At 58.3% G+C, this 20,825-nt stretch overlaps 1 protein-coding gene across 1 annotated transcript in view; it reads left to right on the top strand.

The window, feature by feature from the left end:
• Positions 1 to 17,443, top strand: part of SCN10A (sodium voltage-gated channel alpha subunit 10) — a 90,222-nt gene extending 72,779 nt beyond the window's left edge. The window contains exons 20-27 of the mRNA XM_089331375.1: positions 1,275 to 1,448; positions 2,178 to 2,300; positions 3,446 to 3,730; positions 4,938 to 4,991; positions 5,685 to 5,822; positions 7,538 to 7,642; positions 10,872 to 11,142; positions 15,036 to 17,443. Of these exons, the coding sequence (XP_089187501.1) occupies positions 1,275 to 1,448; positions 2,178 to 2,300; positions 3,446 to 3,730; positions 4,938 to 4,991; positions 5,685 to 5,822; positions 7,538 to 7,642; positions 10,872 to 11,142; positions 15,036 to 16,225 (2,340 nt within the window). The 3' untranslated portion in view covers positions 16,226 to 17,443. The remainder of the gene's footprint in view (positions 1 to 1,274; positions 1,449 to 2,177; positions 2,301 to 3,445; positions 3,731 to 4,937; positions 4,992 to 5,684; positions 5,823 to 7,537; positions 7,643 to 10,871; positions 11,143 to 15,035) is intronic.
• The last annotated feature ends 3,382 nt before the right edge of the window (positions 17,444 to 20,825 follow it).

The following is a 20,825-nucleotide window of genomic DNA, read 5'->3' as shown; positions in this document are numbered from 1 at the left end:
CTCTCCTTCCCTCACCTGGGGAGCTGATGAAGAGGCAGATTCTGAGTAGGACGAGCTGTAGCATGGCCTAGACTGCACATCCCCAGCAAGTTACCAGTGGTGCCTGCACTGCCAGCCATGAGCCACACGGGGCAGCAGGGGGCAGGGCAGGGCCAGGGCCCTGTCTCCAGGGCGACGGAGCAGGCTGCAGGGCCGGGAGCTGCACGTTGGCCTGCACAGGGCAGGGGTGGGATGGCCCTCCTGGCCTGGAGCACAGTGCTCTCCTGCGCTCCCCCCCTCCTCTCAGCCAGCCACCGCCTCCTGCCCCTCCCTTCCCAAGAGGGCCTCAGATCTCGCAGCAGCCACCCCAGCACCCCCATCTCCATCCCCAAGGGACCACACAGCCCCACACCAAACTTCGTCTTCCTTATGCATTCACCTTTTAAAAGTGGCAGGAGTCTTCGTCTGACGACGTGAAGCGCAAAGGAAAAGAACTTGGAAATGACAGCAAAGGGCAGTGGGAAAACTCGCCCATTTCCTGTCACTCACAGACTTGCACTCAGGAAGCTCTTGGCACGGCTCCTCCCCACGCTTCCCTGCACAGAATCCGGCGCCCTTTGAACAGAAGACCCCCTGTGCATTTGGTCCTGTCTCAGCAGGGTCTCGCAGCAAGAGCTTCCAGACCCCTGCGTGCGAGGGCTGCAACCAGCTCCTTCCTGGCTGTGCTCCCCAGGGTGTGCAACCAGCCCCCACCCCAGCGCAGGCCAGAGCGGGTTCCTTGTGCCCCCATCTTGGTGAAGCCCCCCAGAGGAGCAGAGGAGCGGGGAAGAGCCCGCCTGCGGGTGATGCCCAGCCCCCGCGGGCTGACTGCCGTCAGCCTGCACAGCGTCCAGGTGGGCCCGGCCCTTGTGCCATGCCCTCAGCTCTGTGGGATACCTGCACTGGGGCTTTAACCCACCGTCCACGGCGCGGCCCCAAGGCATCCCCCCCCCGGCGGGTTCGGTGCCAGCTTTCACTCATTTCTGAGAGCTGTCCGGGACTATCCCCAGACGCCTTTCCTTCTAATCCAACCCCAGGCTCCCTTTAGTTCACTTCCAAAACGCCAGCGAACAGCTTTCCCTCCCCACCTGCTTTCGCAGCCCTGCAAGGCATCGACAGGGCTGCCTGCATCCCCGCTGGCTCGCAGCGCCGCAGCTGGTCTCTGCCCGAGCCTCCAGCACCGCCCCACGGCACACAGGGCCACGCCGGCCCCCACGTGGGGCCCAGCCGGCAGCCTGTCCTGCCCCTCCCCCCAGGCCTTTGAAGACTGCTACCTGGACAAGAAGCCCACGGTGCAGGCCCTGCTGGAGTACACGGACCGGGTGTTCACCTTCGTCTTCGTGCTGGAGATGGTGCTCAAGTGGGTGGCCTACGGCTTCAAGAAGTACTTCACCAACGCCTGGTGCTGGCTGGACTTCCTCATCGTGGCCGTGAGTGCCGGGGGGGGGGGGGGGGGCGCGGCTGGGGCTGGGGCCTGCCCTCTGACTCCTGGCTGTGGCGAGTGCCAAGGCGACTCCAAATAGCCAGGAGCACTGAGCAAGGAGTCTGAGAGGAACCTTGCATACCCGTGCAGGTAAGGGCCAGGCAGCACGGAGTCCTGACACCATGGCGCCCTCAGTGCCCGGGCACCGTGAAGTCCTGACACCATGGTGCCCCCAGTGCCCGGGCACCGTGAAGTCCTGACACCATGGCGCCCTCAGTGCCCAGGCAGCACGGAGTCCTGACACCATGGCGCCCTCAGTGCCCGGGCACCGTGAAGTCCTGACACCATGGCGCCCTCAGTGCCCGGGCAGCTCAATTCTTGGGCCTCCATCCAGAAAGCCCACTGCTCCTCTGCACTTTTATAGCCAAGTCAAGCTGACACGTGAGGCCCTCAAGGGTCTTGACCTTGTACCTGTTGACAAGGCCAGACGCAGGGAAGCCCGGAGCTGCTGACAGTCAAGGTCCTGGAAGGGAAAGACAGACTTGACTCAGCAGCTAGGAGCTGGGGCACAGACCTGGCCAGGGTGGCCGTGTGGTGGCTGAGCGTCCCTTGCCCGGGGCTCAGATCTGTGATAAAGGAGGACCATGGCACAGAGGGAGCCAAGGGCGGGGGGACGCGGGATGAGACACCCGCCTCCTCCCCCGAGGCCGATGCTCCCTCTCTCTGCCCCTCGCAGATCTCCCTGACAAGCCTCATCGCCAAGATCCTGAAGTACTCGGATGTGGAGTCCATCAAAGCCCTGCGGACCCTCCGCGCCCTGCGCCCGCTGCGCGCCCTGTCTCGATTTGAAGGCATGCGGGTAAGACCACCGCGGAGCAGCTGGGAGCCCAGGCCCCCCGACACCCCCACAGCACCCACCCTAAGCTCCGGGCCCGACCACGAAGGCCGAAGGTCGGAGGTCGGCACTGCGGCTCCGCTTCCTGCCCTGGCGGGCGTGGTGCTGCACAGCCTGCCTCCCTCGTTCTCCCTTCTCACCCAGACACATCCCATCTGCCGGGACTCAGGCCCCACCCCCTCCTGCTCTTAGGCGGTGATGCCCACGCGTGGCCCCACAGGCATCCCAGCTCCGCTCTTGTTCTCGCTGTCATTGTCCTCAGAACCCGCCAGGTTCTCTGTGTTTCCATCACACGGTCGCTGCTCTCCCACTCATCAGCTCAGCACCAGCCATCGGCACCCACCTGGCCCTGTGGCCTTCCCCCCCTCCTCCATCCCCTTCCTGACCCACATCCTCAGCCCCCACCTTGCTCTCCCCCCCCACCCAGGCTGGCCCTCAGAGGGGGCAGAGAGTGAGGTTTCACGCTGTGTCTACACCCTTGGCTCAGACAGCAGGGGCTTTTGAAACTGACTTGTGCCTTTACAAGCGCGTGAAGCTAGAGATTGAAGTGGCTTGAAATGCATTTCGTTTTGCATCCAGGTTCTTGTTTGCTGACTCACAAATGAGCAGGCTTATGAACACGGATTCAGATGTGCACTGACTCTTGACCACAGCGTGCTTGACACTGCATTGTGTGTGTGGTATTGAAAGGGAACAACGCGAGGTCCCAGAAGACTGTGCAAGTGCAGTGAAACACACACACACGCACACACACATGCACGCACACGTGCGCACACACACCTGTGCACACACAAACACGCACATGCGCACACACACACACATGCACACAGGTGCACATGCGCACACACACATGCACACACATCCCCAAACGAGTGAGTGTGTGCTTGCCAGCCCCTCTTTCTCCTCGGTGCTGAGGGAGACACGGAGACCTGCCCAGATCAGGTTTAGGGAAGGAAGTCCGAGCCTGAGCTTGCTGGTGCGCTAGTTAGCGCATTTCTCTGGCTGCCTTCAGAGCCTGCCGGCTCGGGCAGCACAGGAGTCAATGGGGCCCCGCAGGAGGGAGTTCCGGCTGCATTTGAGTGTTCTAGGCCCTGTCCTGTTTTTACCAGGTGGTGGTGGATGCCCTGGTGGGCGCCATCCCGTCCATCATGAACGTCCTCCTCGTCTGCCTCATCTTCTGGCTCATCTTCAGCATCATGGGCGTGAACCTGTTCGCTGGCAAGTTTTGGAAGTGCATCAACACCACCGAGGAAGTGTTTTCCACGGTGCCGTTCTCCATTGTGGACAACAAGTCTGACTGTATGGCTCACAATGACTCTCGCAAGCTCTTCTGGGTCAACGTCAAAGTCAACTTTGATAACGTTGCCATGGGCTACCTCGCGCTGCTCCAGGTGGTGAGTCAGCTGGCAGCCAGCTGCACCTCTCCCTTCAGCTGCTCGGGGCCTGGCAGGAGATGCCCGTGGGGTTTTGCCAGGGTGGGGAGGGAGAGCCAAGGGCCTTCTCTGTCCTGCAAGCTGCAGCATGGCCTCACAGTGGTGCAGTGGGGGAGGAGCGTGAAGGGCTGGGGCTGCCAGGAATCGCACGTGTGACCGCTCAGACAACACCACCTGTGCAGAGCGGACAGGTGCAGCCAGGTCTCTGTCTTCCGACCCACATGGTCCCTGAGCAGTCGTGACTTCCGAGTCGGCGTATTGTACGACGCCTCACGCTGACGCCAGCCTCCGATGCAGCCGTGCCACCTCCCACTCGTTCATCCAGTTACCCAGGAGCCCTGCCTGCTGCCGTTTGTTCCCACGTCCACTGAGCAGCTCTGCTGTGCCGCGTGCTGTGCTTTCCCCTCGGGGACACAGTGCAGCCCGGGCTCCAGGGGCCGATGTTTTATGAGAAAAACCCAAGTAAATGAACAGAAACAGCCCAGCAAGTGCTCCAGGAGGCTCAGGGTGCAAGAGGGCACGCCCACGTGCAGGAACTCACAAACACTAAACTGGAGACGGTAGTGTGGGTGGCTTCCGTTCCAGGCGGGGAGACAGCCCGTGCTGATGGCCTGTGCAGCAAGTGCGAACGTGGCTGAGCAAATCTGAGTCCCAAGACAGGGAGACTCGACCAGGGTCACGAAGCAGCCTGGGAGCAGCTGACTGGAGAGCCAGACATGTAGTCCATGCCCCATTGTGCATGTCTCCATGTCTGCTTTTTATAAGAATTACTTATCTGAAAGGCGAGAGAGAGCGAGCGAGCGAGCTGCAGGTTCACTCCCCAAATGCCTGCAGGTAGCCAGAGCCAGGAGCTCCACCCAGGCCTCCGGTGTGGTAGCCAGGACTCAAGCACTCGGGCCTAGGCTAGGCACATTAGCAGGAATCTGGATGAGAAGGGGAGCAGTGGGATGCACGTCGGCACTCTGATAGGGAATACCGGCATCGCAAGGGCAGAAGCCCACCGTGCCACCGCTGGCCCCAGCGTCAGTTTATTGTCCCGAAAGCCACATGAGCTGCCGAGCCCCTTGCTCCTCAAGACTCCTTAGCTGGGTGCCTTCCCCCACTCACCAGGGAGGGTCTGGGCAGGCAGAGGGACAGACACTGACAGGCCTCTGCTCCGCATTTCCAGGCAACCTTCAAGGGCTGGATGGAAATCATGTACGCGGCTGTTGATTCCCGAGACGTGAGTCCAAGCCCGCTGTGCCCCCAGCCTTCCTCTGCCCGTGTCCCACCCATGCCGGTCTGTCCTTGACAAGAGCGGAAGGTGGCCTTGGTGCCGGAGCAGCCTCACGCCATCCCTGTGTGCGCAGTGTGCAGTGGTCCCTCTGTCGGTGTCCAAGCCCACCCCGTCCCCTCCCATACACACGCCTCTGCTCCTCCCAGAGGGAAGCAAGCACCAGGTAACGGAACAGGCAGTGTGTGTGCAGGAGTTCCCTGGGCGGGAGCCAGGTGGGGAGGTACTGCCGGGGGCGGAGCCTCTCAGGCCGTGGCAGCCGCCGGACGTGCCTGCCCCCACGGCCTGGCCCACCTGGGCTCCTGGCAGGCTGCTCTTCCGGTGCCTGCGGAGTGTTCTGGGCTGGCTCAGCACCCCCAGAAAGAGGGAGATTCGAGGTCCGCGTGGGCGGCCCTCATGCACAAGTCTGGTGAGACTACAGAAAATTCCCGAATGCTCTGGGGTGCGTGGCTGAGCCGCGTCCTCCACAGCTGCCCGCCGTGGCCGCCCGTGCAGCCACACCCCTCCCGCTAGCCTTTCTGGGCTCCTGCTGCTTCCCCCCGCGCCCATTCCTGCCTCCCCAGCTCCGCTCCCAGGTGAATGGCCTGTCTCAGGTGGGCGTTCGGGCCAGCCCCTCCCCTTACCCACCTCGTCTGCTCACAGGTCAACAGCCAGCCCAAGTGGGAGGAAAACCTGTACATGTACCTGTACTTTGTCATCTTCATCATTTTCGGAGGCTTCTTCACCCTGAATCTCTTTGTTGGGGTCATAATTGACAACTTCAATCAACAGAAGAAAAAGATAAGTGGGGCCTGGGTGCTTCTGCCCACAGGGACTCAGCCTTGGCCTGGAGACCACTCGCAGCCCTTGGCGCCTGACCCGGCTCTGGCCTTCAGCACCAACACCACCTGCCCTGGCCAAGCCCTCGCCCCTGTCCACTGCTGGGACATTTGCGTTCCTCCCGTGGCCACGCCACCCCTCCCCTCCCCCGCCCTGGGTCCCCAGTCCTCCCACTGGCACAGGTGGGACCCCGTGGGCAGCATCGGGAGAGAAGGGGCTGCGGCCCCAGCTTTGTTTGAGGCTCTGGCCCCTCCAAGGGCTGGGTTGGGATGGCACAGGCAGAGCCGGGGCCCCGGGCCCAGCAGAGTCCCTGTCTTACCTCCATTCACTGTCTGACTCGCCCGGGGAGGGCCTGATCCCACTGGCTGGTCAGCACCCAATCCCAGCCAACCTCTCGTATTTGATATTCCAGCCGTGAGACCAGTGCAGGCGAGCCCAGGCCCCCGTGCCACCCTCCCTGCCCCTCAGGCTGGTGGGGCGCCACTTTAGATCGGAGCGTGAGGGGTGACACCTCCGGCTCCGCGGGCGCCCGGGCTGGCCTTCCTGACTCAGTCCCCTGCCGGCCACATCGCACATCTCCCCAAGTCTCAGGTAAACAGAGCCCAGTTCAGGAGTGGACACTCAGAGCCAGGGGTCACTAGGACACATCCAGCAAGGCAGGCGTCCTGCCGACCAGGTCCGGGGCATCCGAAGTGGGCAGGACAGGTCTGTGGCTGCCCTACGGGGGCTCAGCACGACAGTGCCCGCTCATCAGAACCTAGGCTTTGAACTCACGGCAGCGGCCCCTCTCCCCTTCAAGGTGAGGGGACAGAAGCAGGGACACAGCTGGCCTCGTTAGTGGCAGAGCCAGGGGTCCACGGTGTCCCCCCGAGTCCTCTCCAGGAGGCCTTTGCTGCAGAAGCGGTCTCAGGAGTAGAGTTTTCCAGCACAGATCTCAGTGCTGCCCCGCGCTTGTGTCCAGAAGTTGCCCAACATCCCTTCCCGGCCCCACGGAACTCGGCACTCCTCCAGCACGTGCAGTGACCCATCTGTGCCAACATCCTTCTGAAATGGGTGGTTTCAAATCCTGTTGGAAGGTGCAAGGAGAGGGGTGGGGTGCAGCACGCCCGCGGGATCCGTAAAGAAAACTCGCACGATGAGATTTCTACCACTGCAGCAGCCCAGGGAGTGCAGTCGGCAGGGCCTCGGGAGAACGGGCCACGGTGCCTCTGAGGCCGAGACCCGGGGAGAAGGCCACGGATGTCCCCAGCTCCTCGCCAGAGGGGCTGAGCCCCACAGGGCTTGCTCCAGAGGCCCTGCGGGAAGCTCTGGCCCCTTGGCAAGAAGCCCAGTGAGTTTCACTGCAAGAGGGTTGGGCCCAAGGCTCAGATGGGAACAAGCAAGTCCCTCCCCTGGAGTCCAGCTCCCAGGCCCTCCCTCTCGTGTATCCAGGCAGCCCCTCTGGGTCCCCGGAGAACAGAAACCAGCTCTGCTTCAGAGACCCGCACGGGAAAGCCCGGTTGGCCCCAGCCCCACAGCTCTGCCATTGCTTGAGGCACCCAAGCAAGACGCCCCCGGTCCTGGGCTCGGCGTGTCTCTCCGCAGAGGAGGGGAGACGCCGGCATGGACCTCCCCCTCCAGCATGCTCCCCGGGGGTTCCTGTTGTGTTAGTAACAGAGTGTGGCCCTCTCGTGCACCTAGGGGGCCAGGACATCTTCATGACGGAGGAGCAGAAGAAGTACTACAACGCCATGAAGAAGCTGGGCTCCAAGAAGCCCCAGAAGCCCATCCCGCGGCCCCTGGTGAGGCCCAGCGTCGTGTCTGTGGCCCCAGCCCGACCGCCTCTCCCGGCCAGCGCAGTCTGCACAGGAGAACAGGGTGGAGTTTGGAGATGGGGCGATGAGGACTCCCAGGCCCCAGGCCTGAGGAGTTTGTAAACAGCTCTGGTCTGGGATGGATGTGGCCCCTACAGGGGCTCCAGACAGACCTGCGGAAGGCAGAGCCCCCTCAACAGATGGGGGACGACCCCCTCCAGCCCCGGGAGAGCTGTGAGGCGGCAGCTGTGCATGGGCCCACGTCCTTTTGAGTCTGACAGCTCGCTATAAGCCAGCAGGGGCAGCCCTCCCACCACGACGCAGAGGCCAAGTGAGCCTCGCCGCAGGCTCCCTGCTCTGACAGCCCCTGACGGCTCCCTGGTCTCCCTCACAGACACCCGCGCACAGCCCTGCACCTAGCATGTATGCAACAGGTACCCGTGTGCAGCGGGAAGGGTAATCCAACCTGGTAGGGCGGCTGGTGCATCGTACTGAGGTGTAGACCACTCAGAGCGGCCCACTCTGTCTTCCGCGCATTCGCCAGGCACTGTGGGGACCCAGGGTTAGCGCAGTGAACAAGGGGAACCAAGTGCCTGCACTCAGAGAATACACCCCGGGGCCGGCACCACGGCTCACTAGGCTAATCCTCCGCCTTGCAGCACCGGCACACCGGGTTCTAGTCCCGGTCGGGGCGCCAGATTCTGTCCCAGTTGCCCCTCTTCCAGGCCAGCTCTCTGCTGTGGCCCCGGAGGGCAGTGGAGGATGGTCCAAGTGCTTGGGCCCTGCACCCCGTGAGAGACCAGGAGAAGCACCTGGCTCCTGCCATCAGATCAGCGCGGTGCACCGGCCGCAGCATGCCAGCTGCGGTGGCCATTGGAGGGTGAACCAACGGCAAAGGAAGACCTTTCTCTCTGTCTCTCTCTCACTGTCCACTCTGCCTGTCAAAAAAAAAAAAATAGAATACACCCCGGGGACAGGGACAAATCTAGCAGAAACCACACATGTGCTAATTCCCGGGCCGGAGGAGTGCCGGGCTGGAGGGAGAAAGAACAGAGGGAAGGGCAAAGATGCCCGCAGTGGAGCCTCGGGGACTGCAGTGTCCGAAAGTGGGGCGGAGGAGACTTGAAAAGGCAGCCTGGGGGCCAGCGTTGTGCTGGAGTGGGTCACGCCACTGCCTACACCGCAGGCATCCCATGTGGGCACCAGTCTGTGTCCAGGCTGCTCCACTTTCAATCCAGCTCCCTGCTAATGGCCTGGGACAGCAGTAGAAGATGGCCCAAGTGCTTGGGGCCCTACATCCACCTGGAGACCACTGCTGGCTCCTGGCTTTGGATCAGCCCAGCTCCAGCTGTTGCGGCCATTCGGGGAGTGAACCAGTGGATGGAAGACCTCTCTCTGGCTCTCATTCTCTCTTTCTCTCTCTCTCTCTCTCTCTCGCTGTGCCCTATAAATAAATCCTTTTTAAAAAGCAGCCTGAAGGGCAAGCAAAAATCAGAGTCAGATGTGAAGGAAAACATGGCAGGGAGCTTCAAGGTCAAAGAGATGTGAAGCAGCGTCCAGCAAGGCCCCCTTGGATTGCACAGGAGTCGTCAGAGGTCTTAGCGAGAACCGCGTCAGTGGCAGGATGGGGGCCAGAACAGTGTTGGGCAACGAATAGGAGGCAAGGGGTTTGCACAGCTCTTTCAGCAAACCTAGCTGTGAACGTGGGGAGAGACCACAGCTGTAGTTGGAGCCTCAGGAAGAGTTTAATTAACGTGAAGAGTGGCTAAGTCACTGCAGGTTTACCTAAGGAGCCAAGGACTGAGCGACATCCACATAAATGTCAGAAGAGTGGCGACAGCCAAGAGAAGACAAGTGTGACCAAAAGCCTGACCCATCAGCAGCAAAGCAAAGGGACCAGGAGGCCGGTAGGGGGTGGTGGTGAGCAGGTGACCAGCTCCAGGGGAGGAAGGGTTTTATGTGACACGGGACAAACACAGGGCTTGGGGACAGTGGGGAACAAGGAGGAAGCCGGGCCTGACCCTTACCCTGTGGTGTTGGGGCAGAGACAGTGGTGGCCTTTGAGTAGGAAGACGTGTTTTCAGCCCAGGGCAGCACCACACGGAGGAGGTCTAGAAAATGACGTAGGGACTAAGGGCTCGCACAGCAGTAGGATGTTAACAGTACAGGAAAGCATAGAGGGCCACATTAAAAATAACCAGATGCAAATGACCCCGGTTACCCAGGCCCCTGTGCCTCTCCCGAGAGAGGGCAGAGAATCAGGACCTGACCGGATGCCCTGCTTGCATCGGCTCGGACGTCTGTGCACCCCAGGAATAGAGAGATTTCTCAGGGGTAAGTCGCGTCATTGCACACCTTACCCTCAGCAGGTGCCCTCCCCTCAGCAATTCTGCAAGCGCTTCCTGAGCCCTCGCTCCACGGGGGGCCCTGAACTCAAAGGGCTCGTTGTCTAGTAGAGGTGAGAAGCGTCCACGGGGGTCAGAACTCGGGGTCAGCGTGGAGGCTGAGGGAGCCAAAGAAGGGCCAGCGCAGTGTGCCCGGCGCGACGAAATGGAAGAGTGGCCCCTCAGGACTACTGGAACGTAATCCCCAAGAGAGCAGACTGGACTGGCACTGCAAGGGGAGGGAAGACCACAGAGCAGGTCGCAGGGAGCGCCCGAAGGCCTCCGAGGGCTGGGAGAGGTGGCGAGGGCTGGAACTGGGGTAATGAAGTAGAATCTACTTGAAGAAGGATTTTGGAATGGACAAGATGTGGCTTCTGTCTGGATGTAGAGTGAGAGAAGAGAGACAGACACTTGAAAAGATGCACTTATTCATTTGAAAGGCAGAATGACAGGAAGAGGGGAGAGACACAGGGAGGGAAAGAATCCTGCGTCTACTGTGTCACTCCCCAAAGGCCACAGCAGCTGGCGCTGGCCGGGTCACAGCCAGCAGCCGGGGGAGTCTCCCACGTGGGTGCATGAACCCGGTCCCTGGCTCACCTTCTGCTGCCCCGGGTGCATTAGCAGGAAGATGGGCTGGAGGTGTGGGCCAGCAGGGACCAGCGCTGGTGCTTGATATGGGATGTGGGCATTCCAGACTGCAGCTTACCCACCGTACCACAGTGCCCACCCCAGGCAGGCTTTTAACACGCATCTGTGGGGGACCCAGCCCCTCCGGAGGCCTGTTCCTTGTGCCAGCACAAAGGCCCTGATGCCGCCACCCCTTGTCTTCCCAGAACAAGTGCCAGGGCTTCGTCTTTGACATCGTGACCACACAAGCTTTTGACATCGCCATCATGGCCCTCATCTGCCTCAACATGATCACCATGATGGTGGAGACTGATGACCAGAGCGAGGAGAAGGCCCAGGTCCTCAGCAGGATCAACCAGTTCTTCGTGGCTGTCTTCACGGCCGAGTGTGTGCTGAAGATATTCGCCTTAAGGCATTACTACTTCACCAGCGGCTGGAATGTGTTTGACTTCATCGTCATGGTCCTCTCCATTGGGAGTAAGTGGGCAGCTTGGGGGGGTGCGGGGAGATCTGGCCTCTGGGGTCGTCTGGGCTGCTTTCTGAAAACCAAGATGATTCTTCAAAATGCATGGTAGACGTTGAGAACCATAGATTGGAAGTGTCCCCGGGCTGCTCTCTCCACGCCGTCGAGTCTGTTGGGGCACCTGCCGGGTGCACAGCCCAGCTCCAGAGACCCAGCGGCTGTCGGGGGAACACCGGCTCCTGAGCCTCAGGCTGGAAGGTGAGGGCGTCTCCAGGGGCCGCCTTCAGCATCTCCGGAGTAGGTGGTGGGTGCTGTGATGTGTGGTGAGTTCTAAAGTCCAGCCTGGCAGGGAAGAGGTGGGCTCCCAGCAGAACAAGGAAGGGCCAGGAGGGCTCTGCTAAGTGCACCACTAAGCCGAGGCCCTGGAGTCCAGTGGCTGTCCACGGAGGGCCCTGAGCAGTAGGAAAGTCGAGAGCTCCCGGCTCTCAGGGTAGCACTGGGTGTTGAACCCGGGGCTGCGGGGGCACCGCTGCTCAGGGAAAGTGGTAGAGTCTGAAGCTGGCTTGGGGGATGGAACCACGACTGAGCCCTCGCGGAGTTCCCGGCACTGGGCAGGGCAGCCCTTGGAGGGTGGTGCCCTCACTGAGTATACGTCAAATCAGACCCCAGAGACTCAGCAGTCACACGAGGGCACAGCGTTCACGGAGGGCAGAGCTGGATTCAGACCAGGCTGCTCTCAGGAACTAAGGGCCTCCTTCCACAGCCGGCAGGCTGCCCCTGCACTGCTCGGGGCTCAGCTGAACGGTGACCCTGAGAAGCCAAATCCCAGCTCACGAGCTTCACTGTGCATCGGAAGTAAACCCGTAAACCCTTGTGGGGAAATCCTTCTCCTTGTCCTGCCAGGGCGGAGCTGTACATTAAATTCCCATCGATTTCCTATCAGGAGCTGGTAGCGTCTCAGCAGGACTTGGCAGCATTTGCGCGGTCTCACCTAGCCTTGGTGAGGAGTTGTTTTTCTTTCTGTCTGTCTCGTTGTTGCTGCTGTAGTTTTTTAACCACTTTATCGGGGTAAGACTGACATACAGCAGTCTGCGTCTATCCAGTGTATGTAATTTGTGCTTGGAGATGAGGAGGTACCATGAAACCATCACGCCATCACCTCCAAAATGTCCTCCTGCCTGATTTACTCATTAATTTCCTTGTATTATGTGCTAAGAACACTTAAAATATAGTTGCTGTCTTAGAAATTTTTAAGTATACGATACAGTATTGTTAACGTTAAGCACTATGGAACCAATGGCTGGAAGTGCACGCACCCCAACGCTGCCTTTCAAATAAATAAGCAAACAAACATTAAAAACCGGCACTGTGCTGCGGAGCACAGCTGTGGAGCCTTCCCACCTGCGTGCTGCGTGCTGAAGCTTCGCGCCCTCTGCCTCCGCCTTCCACTTCCCCTTCTCCCCCCACGGAAACCACCTACTCTGGCTCCCTCAAGACTGGCTAGTGCCAATTTCTCGTGTGGATGGGCCCTTCTCACGTTTGCCATCTGCACCTGCCTAATTCACATAGCATACTGGGGCGGGGGGGGAGCAACAGGTTGGTTTTTATCAGTTTTTGTTTTGCTTTGCTTTGCTTCACTTTCCAAAGGAGAGCTGTAAACCCTTCTTAGTTTATATTAAAGGAATGAGCTTCCTTATGTAACTTCACATATCATCAGGCTAGAGATAAAATGCACCCCAAGTAGTCAGGTCTGTGATGAGGACACATAGCTACCAGTGAGCAGGAACCGCTCGCGGAGGCAGCTGGAGTGCACACGGAGGCACCCGCCTGTCTGTCTGCCCTCTCCCTCCCTTCCTTCTCTGCTCGGAGACAGTCACCGAGTGTCTGATGTTAAAGTGTGAGGATTCATCTACCCTGAGTAAGGGCCTGACGTAACTGAAAGCAGAGACCAGGCCCAGGCAGCAGGCCTGGAGTTAGGACAACGATGTCGACGCCCATGCCCCACAGCAGGGCGCCTGGATTCAGTATTTGTCCAGCGAGGGTCCTCGCTAGCCACAGTGATGGTTCAAGCACTTGGGTTTCTGCCCTCCACACGCGAGACCCAACTTCGGGCAGACCATTCTCAGCTACTGGAAGCATTTGGGAGTGAACCAGCAGATGGCAGCTCGCTCGCTTGCTCTGTGTGTGTATCAAATACAGAAGTAATATTTTTAAAAGCTGAAGGCCAGCGGTTTAGCAGAAAACTGTAGACTGTATGGACACACGATGTTCCCGTACTATAGGAAGATGTCCCTGTCAAACTGGACTTTAAGAGAAAGATATTCCCAAAGATTGCAGAATCCAGGATCACAATGATTTCCCAAGGCCTTTCCCACTCCCTCTCTCCTCCCAGCGCAGCACTGAGACCAGCCCTGCGGCATGACAAAGGGCAGGCCAGGAATCAGCGCCCCTGAGAAGGCTCCTTCACCACCTGTCCTGAGGAGTGCGGCCCCCCAGCCCCAGCCCTGGCCTCATCACTGGGACGACTTTGGTTCCAATGGAGCCTCCGTGGGTCCCAGTAGGCTCCTACAGGTCCCCAAGACCAAGCTTCAAAAACCCCCAACTAGACATCAAATAAGGGAACATATACCTTCTTCATCCTTCAGCCTTATTCATAACTGAGTCTGTTAGGGTCTAAAAAAAAGCCCACCGCCCGAGGAACGACTCCAAGAGACTTTTTCTCTCATGCAACCAGCAAAGGGTTAAATTTATTGATCCAACATGTTGGGGCCCTCTGACAAGGACAGAGGAGCAGTGAGGAACTACAGCATAGGGTTTATAAAGGCAAAAACCGCAAAATCGGGAGGGGGGAGAGAATACACGGTTGCTAAGCTGTTGCTAAAATCTTACAATCAGCAATTATGATTTTAAGACATAGACAAATCACATCTTCATTATTAGCCCAGGTAACCCAGGTGCAACCTTTCTACTTTTAAGCTTGAGCAATCATGCTAGGGGGGGTTTTGTGTGTTGCCAAGGGTGGTGTAGTGCACTGCTATTGTCCGACTATTTGAGATCATAGTTTCAGACCAGAGTCTCATGGTGGGGGGGGTGCTTTCCCAGAATGCAGTCTCAAGGGCTCCAAAATGGAGTCCCTACTGTCAAGGTGCTACTTTACTCTGTCTTATTTTCACAGCTGCACCAGGAAGGTTTAAACCTGTAAGCTTAAGCTTAACTTTTGACACCCGTACATATACAATTTTAACTCTTCAAGTCTGGGGGCAGTAACTGACCCTAAAAAAGCCCATCTCCGGGCCCAAACTGAGTTCAAGCACAGTGGGAAACGAAAGGAGCAAATTAGCACCATCATACAGACATCTGGCCATCCAAAACCAGTCCGCTTCAGCTGTCGGCAAGCTGCTGACTCCTTGGGATCCTTATAATTAACCTGGGCTCTGTGCAATCATCCACGGGACCCTGCGCCAGGGACTGATTCTGCACAGTAGGAGACAGGGAGACAAGTCCGCGGGGGCCTGGGCGTCCCAGGGCCAGGGCCTGCGTTGAGAACAAGGTGCAGCGTCGGGCAAGAGCAGACAGCGTGAGAGCCGTGGACACGTGGGTGCGGTGCAGTCACTTCCAGCCGCAACGGGCTGCAGGAGACAGGGCTCTGACCACAGAGGTCGACTTAAGAAGACAGCTGTGGGTGGAGGGAAAGGCAAGGACATAGTGGGAAAAGCAAGGCTTCCGGGAGGGGTAGCAGATTCGCGCAATGAGCATTTCCTGAGCCCGCTCCCTGCCGACCTCTGTGCTAGGCGTGGAGGACCCGGAGTCCTTGAGGACGAGTGTTCAGATGTGGCCAGCTGGGCTGGTGGTCGGTGGTGCTAAGTAAATCAGCCCCACTCTTTTTTTCTTTTCTTTCTTTTTTAAGGCCTGCTGTTTTCCGCCCTTCTTAAGTCGGTTGAAAGTCTCATCTCCCCGACGCTCCTCCGCGTCGTCCGCCTGGCCCGAATCGGCCGCATCCTCCGGCTCATCCGGGCGGCCAAGGGCATTCGCACGCTGCTGTTCGCCCTCTTGATGTCCCTGCCCGCCCTCTTCAACATCGGGCTGCTGCTCTTCCTGGTCATGTTCATCTACTCCATCTTCGGCATGGCCAGCTTTCCCCATGTGAACCACGAGGCCGGCATCGACGACATGTTCAACTTCCAGACCTTCGCCAACAGCATGCTGTGCCTCTTCCAGATCACCACGTCGGCCGGCTGGGACGGCCTGCTCAGCCCCATCCTCAACACGGGGCCGCCCTACTGCGACCCCAGCCTGCCCACCGGCAGCGGCTCCCGGGGCAACTGCGGCAGCCCCGCCGTGGGCATCCTCTTCTTCACCACCTACATCATCATCTCCTTCCTCATCGTGGTCAACATGTACATCGCCATCATCCTGGAGAACTTCAGCGTGGCCACGGAGGAGAGCACGGAGCCGCTGAGCGAGGACGACTTCGACATGTTCTACGAGATCTGGAAGAAGTTTGACCCCGAGGCCACGCAGTTCATTGCCTTTTCTGCCCTCTCAAATTTTGCAGACAATCTCTCCGGCCCCCTGCGAATCCCAAAACCCAACCAGCACATCTTAATGCAGATGGACCTGCCCTTGGTCCCTGGGGATAAGATCCACTGCTTGGACATCCTGTTTGCCTTCACCAAGCATGTGCTGGGAGACTCCGGCGACTTGGATTCTCTGAAGGCAAATATGGAAGAGAAGTTTATGGCTACTAATCTTTCCAAAGCGTCCTACGAGCCAATAGCAACCACCCTCCGGTGGAAGCAGGAAGACATTTCAGCCACTGTCATTCAAAAGGCCTATCGGAGCTACGTGCTGCACCGCTCCTCGGCCCTCGCCAACCCCCTGGGGGTGCCCAGGGCAGAGGGGGAGGCCGGGCCACCCCCAGGAGATGAAGATTGTGCGCTTCCGGACAGATCTGAGAGTGCGTCTGCCACGTCTTTCCCGCCATCCTATGACAGCGTGACCAGGGGCCTCAACAATGCCGTGCGCGCGAGCGCCTCCAGTTCACTGCAAGATGCAGACGAAGCCACCAGTAACGAGGTGACGGCCCCCGGGCCCTAGCGAGGCTACCCCGCTGGGACATGTCCGGTTCGGATGGGTTTCTCTGCTCTGTGCTCGCTCTTGCCCGCTCTGGAGGTCACCCAGCCCTATCCTCACCACTGCACGCCCCTGGTCACCAAGTCAGAACTGGGCAAGGCTGCAGCTGGGCGAGCCTTCCTCCCGACGGGTGTCAGAAGCCACGAGGGTCTCCATGGTGACGTCCCTTCCGAATTTCACCATCAGAGCATGGGGTCTCTTCCTTTCCGGAACACGTCCTGGTCCTTTAACTTCGACTATGACCAGAGGCCATGTTTACCAAGACAGACTTCTCTGGACAGAACCCGCAGGCATGTGGCCGCGTGGAAGCTGCCGTGTTACTTAGGGCCCTGCATGACTGCATGCTGAGAGCTGGCGGACAGCTGCCCTGGCCTGGTAACACCTGTGCTCTGCACAAAAGGCCTGGGGGGTTTCATTCAGAGTTCCTATTTCTAAAGGGACAGCAAGGCCAGCGCCGCACCTCAAGACGTCATCTTGTTTCTTCTTGCGTGTGTGGTGCTGACCGTTGGGAGTCACCTCCCGTTCAGGACTCCTGATGCCCTGCAGCTTGATCGGGAGGCTGGGTGGGGCAGGGGGATCCCTCCCTGGGAGCTGCAGAGGCCGGCCACCCCTCCCACAGATTGCTGGCAGACCAGGGCCAAGGTCTCCGCCCTCTGCACCTTGGTCTCTCCCAGAGTGAATGCGTTCGGCACCCCTCCATCTCAGGGTGGAACTCAGTGGTCACTGTCCCCACTGGTGATGGGAAAGCACTCTGCTGAGGCTGCGTGGGGAGACCTCTCTGCCAAGTTGCCACGGAGGCTATGGACGCATCCCAGAGCCCAGCTCAAAGTCAGACTTTCAGGAGCAGAGTCTGCACGTCCCCTAGGGCCAGAACTCCATGGTTAGTCCAATCAAAGAAAGACCGGGGGCGGCGCTGTGGCCGCGTAGGTTAACCTCCACCTGTGGCGCCGGCATTCCTTGCGGGCGCCGGTTCAAGTCTTGGCTGCTCCACTTCCAGTCCAGCTCCTTGCTCATGCACCTGGGAAGGCAGTGGAAGGCGGCCCAGTGCTTGGGCCCTGCCCCCCGTGTGGGCGGCCCAGAGGAAGCCCAGGCTCCCGTCTTCAGATCGGTCCAGCTCCAGCCATTGCAGCCTTTTGGGGAGTGAACCAGCAGATGGAAGACCTCTTTCTCTCTGTCTCTCCCTCTCTCTGTAACTCTGCCTCTCAAATAAATAAGTAAATCTTTAAAAAGTACTTTTGGAAAGATTTGGTAGACAAAAGATACCGCCAGTAGTTTCCTTCATTCACCCTACAGATGTGATTAAGCACCACTGTATCATGGGCATTGCTCCAGGAGGAGATAAGAGAGGAGTCGGGTCCCAGAAGGTGAATTTGTTTAGCAGTGAATGTAAGGGCTGCTGGAGGAGTGCGTTCAGGCCAAAGGCACATGGAGGTGTGGGAGACCGGTCTGCCATGTGGCCACGAAGAGGTGGAGGACCCTCTGTGGAGTGGAGTCCAGTGAGCGGTCTGCAGGGGGCACTGTCCTGGAAGGGATTAACAAAGTTCCCATGGGACCCCCGAGTGGGTTCTCAAGGGAGCCTGAGCCAGACCCCCGAATCACTGTCTGGTTTCCGTCTGGAGACCTGATCTCTTCCTGCCACGTGCGCTTTTACACGCACCACCCACCGTGAGGGCCTAACCAGAGCCGAGCTCATGAACCCTTGACCCTGAGTTCTACCTGCAGCTACCCGGCCGTTGCGGCAATGGCTTCCACTGGTAAGGGTCTTCCATTGTGGTGCTGAGAGCGGCCTCACCACGGGGCCTGTGAGTGTGCTGTACTTGGAAACCAGGTCTTAACAGGCATAATCAAATTAGGATTAGGTCACGCTGGGGTCCAGTGGTTCCTAAGCCAACGACTGGTGCTGTTTTGGGAGAAATGGAGATAAACCTACGGCAGGATATCTTGTGAACTCACACACACGACAGCGGTGTGAAGACAGGTGTAAGTTGAAGTGACACAGCTGCAAGTCGGGGAGAGCCAGGACTGCTGGCAGGGGTGGGTGTGGTGCAGTGGGCTAAGCTGCCGCTTGAATGCTCGTGTGCAGCCCTACAGAGAGCCGGGGTCAAGTCTCGCCTCTGCTTCCCAGCGGCCTCCTGGGAGGAAGCAGACGCAAGCCCAAGTACTTGGCGCCCTGCTGTGGGAGACCCAGATGGACTTCCTGGCTCCTGGTTCCGCCTGACCCAACCTCAGCTGCTGTAGGCATTTGGGCAGTGAAGCAGCAAAGACGAGCTCTCCTCCTCCCCCTCCCCTCCCCCACCCCCTCCCCCACCCCACCCCCGTCCCTGTCACTCTGACTTTAAAACAACTAACTAAATACATGTTTATAAAAAGACTCCTGGTAATCACCAGGCGTGAGGAGGCGGCAAAGGAGGTGAGGCTCTTCCCCCGAGGCTTGAGAGAGCCCGGCCCAGCCAGGACCTTGGTTCCAGACTTCCGGCCTCAGACAGTGGGAGAGTAAGTTTCTGCGAGCGCAAGCCCCCAGGTTGGGGTGACTTGTCACAGAGGCCTAGGAAGCTGATGCACCCGGGTCTTTGCACACGATGTCCTCTCTCAGATCACAGCGGGAGCCATCGAAACCCCGTGCACACGCTCGCAGGCGTCTCGCGCTGCAGGCCTCAGAAATACGCCGACGCGGATGCAGAAGTATCTCTGGAAACCAGGGATTCAGTGCCAAGTTCAGCTGGGACAATTACAGGCCGGAACTGCTTGTCTAGGGGACAAACCGGAGGGGTGCAGGGCAGAGGGACAGCCAGCCTTCTCCTCACCCTCTCCCACAGGAGACAGGAAGTGAGGGTACCCCGCGCTGGCGGGGAATAAGGCAGAGCAGTGGTGCGGCCCCGTGAGGAACTGCAAACACTCGGCTGGTGGCGAAGGACACGCGGGAGCTTCCGTCAGCCCAGAGGGTCAGGTGTGGGCGGAGCCCTGGGCGTCAGCATTGGCCTTAAAGCAAAAGACAAATCATTTTCCTGAATTCTGGCAAAAATAGGACTGCAGCTCACTGATGCTCGGTCTGCAGCTGATTAATGTTAAAAAAAAAATTAAAAGCTGAGGCCGGCAGGACGGCACAGCAGGCTAAGCGGCCGCCTGCAGTGCCGGCCTCCCATGTGGGCTGGGTGCATGTCTCAGCTCTCCACAGCTGGCCTCAAATGACTTTTTTTTTAAATCTTGAAGATGGGCCGGCGCCGCGGCTCAATAGGCTAATCATCCGCCTGCGGCGCCGGCACCCTGGGTTCTAGTCCCGGTTGGGGCACCGGATTCTGCCCCAGTTGCCCCTCTTCCAGGCCAGCTCTCTGCTGCGGTCTGGGAGGGCAGTGGAGGATGGCCCAAGTGCTTGGGCCCTGCACCCCATGGGAGACCAGGAGAAGCACCTGGCTCCTGGCTTCGGATCAGCACAGCGCCGGCCGTGGCGGCCATTTGGGGGGTGAACCAATGGAAGGAAGACTTTTCTCTCTGTCTCTCTCATTATCTAACTCTGCCTGTCAAAAACAAATTCTTGAAGATGGAGCACAAGTCCAAACATGAAATTCACTTGTGTTTCAGATACACTTGTACACACAGCCCGATTATAATTTCATACAGGATTTTCAATGCGTCTACATTTTGACTACAACGCACCACCCAAGGTCACGTGGAATTTTCCACTTGTATTACGTCAGTTCTCAAAAAGTTTCAGATTTTAGAGCATTTAGGGTTTGGGGTTTTCAGGTTAGGGATGATCACTTGTATGTTTTCAATCATAATACAAGTTAGCTGAGAATCAGTAACAAAGGGAAATAATTCCAAGCATATTTGGGCACTTAATACATGGCAAAGGTGGCAGTAGCAGGGAGGAAAAGGTGGGCTTCCTGTGAACAGTGCTGGGCTTATTGTGCTTCCAATAAAAATAAATAAATAAAAGTAGACCCCTACCTACAACCATACTGAAAATCAATTCCAGGTGTGCCTAAATGGGAAGGAAAATCTAAAAATCTTTTATAAGATAAAAGAGGAAAACATCTGCATAACCATAAAATGAAGGAAATTTGAATAAATTTGAATTTATTAAAATATACCATTTAGAATACAAAGCAAGTGATAGGGTAGCAGAATTAAAACCCTTCTAGCCAACAAAAGTCTAGTACTCAGAGCATATGTTTACTAACTTCCACAATAGGAAATAGAGACCCCAGTAGGAATAAGTGGCAAGAGACTTCACACAAGAGGAAATATGAATAACCAGTGTACAAAAGTGTGCGCAAACTAGCAGTCAGGGAAATGCAAATTAAAGCCACAGCAAAATCCACCACCCACCCATCCGTGGACACAGATGTGAGAGCCCAGCAGTACCGAGTGCTGACACAGAGCAGGAGCCACCGGGGCTGCGAGGGGCTTCTGGAGCATGGAAATTGGCCCAGCTGTTCAGGAAAACCGTGTAAGTTTGCCTGCAGGAGTCAGGTTCTCTGTTCCCAGGTCTGGACCCTAAAGGCATCCAGTCGCACCTGTTCTAGGAGACACACAGATGGCGCCCACCGGCCCTGGTGTCGCT

The sequence above is a fragment of the Oryctolagus cuniculus genome, chromosome 4, assembly GCF_051225735.1.
Source record: "Oryctolagus cuniculus isolate XC-2025 breed Fujian yellow rabbit chromosome 4, ASM5122573v1, whole genome shotgun sequence".
Classification (NCBI taxonomy): Eukaryota; Metazoa; Chordata; class Mammalia; order Lagomorpha; family Leporidae; genus Oryctolagus; species Oryctolagus cuniculus.
Note: the sequence above shows the minus strand (reverse complement) of the source record. Positions and strands in the feature narration are given on the sequence as shown.